Consider the following 3,338-nt stretch of genomic DNA (forward strand, 5'->3'; position numbering starts at 1 on the left):
AATTAAAAGATTTTCTTAGTTATTTTTTTAAACTTCATGTCGAGTTAAACTAAGACAAACTAATTGAAAAGGAGGAAGTACAAATTAGTCGCACCACATATTTACATAAATTAATAGAAGCGGTTTTAGGATTTAGAATTTATGGTTTTTATTGATGGTAAAGCTAGAATTTTCACTAAAGGAATTGATTCATAATATAAAGAAATAAACACAAGAATAAACCAAGGAGATTCAATGTATCGTATATACACATAAACATTCTTTTACATACCTATCTAGAAAATGTAATTTTTCCACTGAGGGATATCAATTGACACCCATTAGATAAAGGTGGCTCCGCTATTAGTTCCTACAACGATCTTAAATTAATATTATACAATAATAATTGGGTGCATAAAGATAAAAATTATTGAGTTCACATGAATCCGTAACCGACACTATAGATCCGCCTGTGTCAGTTACTAATAGAACAGTGTTTGTGTATGTAAACTTCTATTTTTAATGATAGCTAAGTGAGTTTTAGCCATGAAATTACTTTTAAGATTAAATTGTTTGTTTTGGTGTAAGCATAAATTAAAATTAGTTATTTTTCCTGAATAACCTTTGTTTCAACTTGAGGCATCACTTTTTCAAGTATATGTTACGTTGGCGACCTATATTCCTTATTCCTCATATAGTCCCCCTTTGAAAACAATCAAATTTTATTAAGATATTGTTGACCGTGATTATTTGAAAATGCAACTTAATCGCCCTGGAGCGAAGCCAACAAATCCCACGTTCATGCACGAAAACCTAAATGTCCAAGAACCCCACGAGTTCCTATACTTATATATATATATATATATATATATATATGCATCATCATTTTTCTCTCCCTTGCCAGGCTGAAAAGTTCCCCAATCAAGAAAAGGAGAAAAAAAAAAAAAAAACTCATTTCATGTTCCCTTATAATCAAAGATCATCATGCAGGGAATATCATTAGATTTTGAGCTTAATTTTCTTGATACCATGCAGCATCTCTTCAATGATCCTGACTTTACCCAAATCTATTCAGAATTAAATACATTCAATAACACCCTCCCAACCCCTAGGCACTCAAATTCTGATCAAAACACCTTACTATTTCCACAAGACGTTGTTCAACTCAATCAAGAAAATCAAGATATCCCAATATTACAAGAGACAACAGAAAAAACGGAGCCAATACCATTGGAGAGGAAAAAATACAAAGGAGTGAGGAGACGGCCATGGGGAAAATATGCTGCAGAAATAAGGGATCCTGAAAGAAAAGGTGCTAGGCTTTGGCTAGGGACTTATGAGACACCTGAGGATGCAGCACTGGCTTATGATAGAACCGCATTTAGGCTGCGTGGTCCAAGAGCTGTACTGAATTTTCCGCACTTGATTGAATCTAATGTAACGGAGATTAATAGGGTGAGGCCAAGGAGACGTCCGCGTTCGCCTGATATTTGTTCGTCTAATTCGGAGTTTTCATCTTCTTCTTCTTACTTAGGAGATAATCTGAATAATAATGTGGATGGGCCGAGTTCGAAGAGGAGGAATGTTGAGCTAATTAATAGCTTAGCTACTGCCAATTTGGATAGTCAAAGTATCATGGAGAGATGTTTGACTTCTAATTTTTTTGCCTGAATGAAGAAGAAGAAGAAGAGGTAACACTTAATTACATGCGACTATTGTTGATGTGGTTCCTCATGTATTGTCTAAATCTTATACTTTTGGAAGCTTAACTACTATCAAGACAGTCATACTCTCATCCTCTGTATAGTGACCTTTGGTCCTAATTTTTGTGAACTTTTAACACTAGGCCTTGGTTAGCAAGAATTGAAGCAAAGGGCATGTCCTTTACTTTACAAACTGTATATGAGGTTAGACACTTCATACCTCGAGTGCATGTATTCTCTTTTTGATTATTAATATACAAGGTAGGGGTCCGGCCTAACCCCCCACCCTGAAGGTGGCTTTAAAAAAAAAAAAAAAAAAAAGTAGAAATCTTCGTTCAGAACAAGGCTGAGCGTCACCATGAAAAAGTATACGCATAACTTGGATCATAAGGTCAAGTTTTAGGGATCCGACTCCTCCCCATTTCTCTTCTCTCCATTTTCCCCAAATTCTTACTTGGATAGATGACATGTGTTCTATTTTAATACAAGATTAGGTTGGCCCGTGTTATAAATTTGAAACTCATAATTTCTTTTGGTTTTTCATTCGATGTTTGGTATTCGCTTTGGAATCGACTAATTTGTATCCATATTAGAAAGTCCCACTGTTAAGGGAAAACACTTCTTACTAAAAGTGATTCCATATTCAGGGCTCAAACCTCAGATCTCTAGTTAATGATGAAGAAATACTTAGCACTTCATTACAACCTTTGATAGTTTTTGTCAGTTAAATATTGCGTTAAACAACTAAAAGTCAACCTATAATACTAATTCATCTATCTCGAACGAGAACTATTTTAATAGATAAATTTTGAGCATACACTATATTAATCATGGATTTGTCTACAACACTATCAAAATTTAGCTAAGACAATATTAATATGAAGATTAGTAGACTTAGTGATAATAACAAAATAGGCGCAATATAATTGGTCGAGAAGTCTAACAATAATTTTGATAGAGCATTTCTTGATTTATTTGTGACATCCTCTTATAAAAGAGAAGTACGCTTCTTTCTATCATTTGAATATTATTGAAATCATCCAATGGACATCTTCATGAACAATTATCAATTGCTAAAGTTAAATAAATCTTCAATTTTAACGCTCTTGTAACTTATTTCATTGTGTTTCGTAAAAGATTTAACTTCAAGTTTATCAAAGTTCAAAGAACGAATACTCTATGTGCAGGCGACACTTCGCTTTTGTATAACAAGGAAGGTTATAAACTTGAAAGTTTTTAAAAATTCTTTAGTTATTCATCTTGAATTTTTATTTGCTAAAAAAATATTGTTGGTCAACTAATTGTTAGATTTTTAAAATGGAGTTCTTTTTGTTAGGGTATACATTTATGCGAATATTCTTATAACTATTTGAAGTACAGAGTAAATATCTATATTTATAAAACTTGCATTATTATTTTAAAATACAAATTTCATATATTTTCTTAAAATTTGTGAAGAGATTGTGAAGTATTTAATAATAGAAGGATTGCGCAGCTAGAAATATGTAAACTCGTCCATCGGCCCTGAACGACTAAGATTCCCGCGCAGACGCGCAGTAGGAGCGTATTGAGACTGTATTCGTCTATGAAAGGAGCACTCATATGCCTTTCCGTTTTTCTTACCTTTTGATATTTTATTAAAAGTTTCTCAAACAA

The 3,338-nt window shown here is 33.0% G+C and overlaps 1 protein-coding gene across 1 annotated transcript; it reads left to right on the plus strand.

The window, feature by feature from the left end:
• The first annotated feature begins 894 nt into the window (after positions 1 to 894).
• On the plus strand, positions 895 to 1,979 carry LOC132062665 (ethylene-responsive transcription factor 13-like). The gene has a single exon (XM_059455199.1). The coding sequence runs from the start codon at positions 964 to 966 to the stop codon at positions 1,648 to 1,650; it is 687 nt and encodes a 228-aa protein (XP_059311182.1). The 5' UTR covers positions 895 to 963; the 3' UTR covers positions 1,651 to 1,979.
• The last annotated feature ends 1,359 nt before the right edge of the window (positions 1,980 to 3,338 follow it).

Source organism: Lycium ferocissimum, chromosome 7 (assembly GCF_029784015.1).
Source record: "Lycium ferocissimum isolate CSIRO_LF1 chromosome 7, AGI_CSIRO_Lferr_CH_V1, whole genome shotgun sequence".
NCBI classification, from domain to species: domain Eukaryota; kingdom Viridiplantae; phylum Streptophyta; class Magnoliopsida; order Solanales; family Solanaceae; genus Lycium; species Lycium ferocissimum.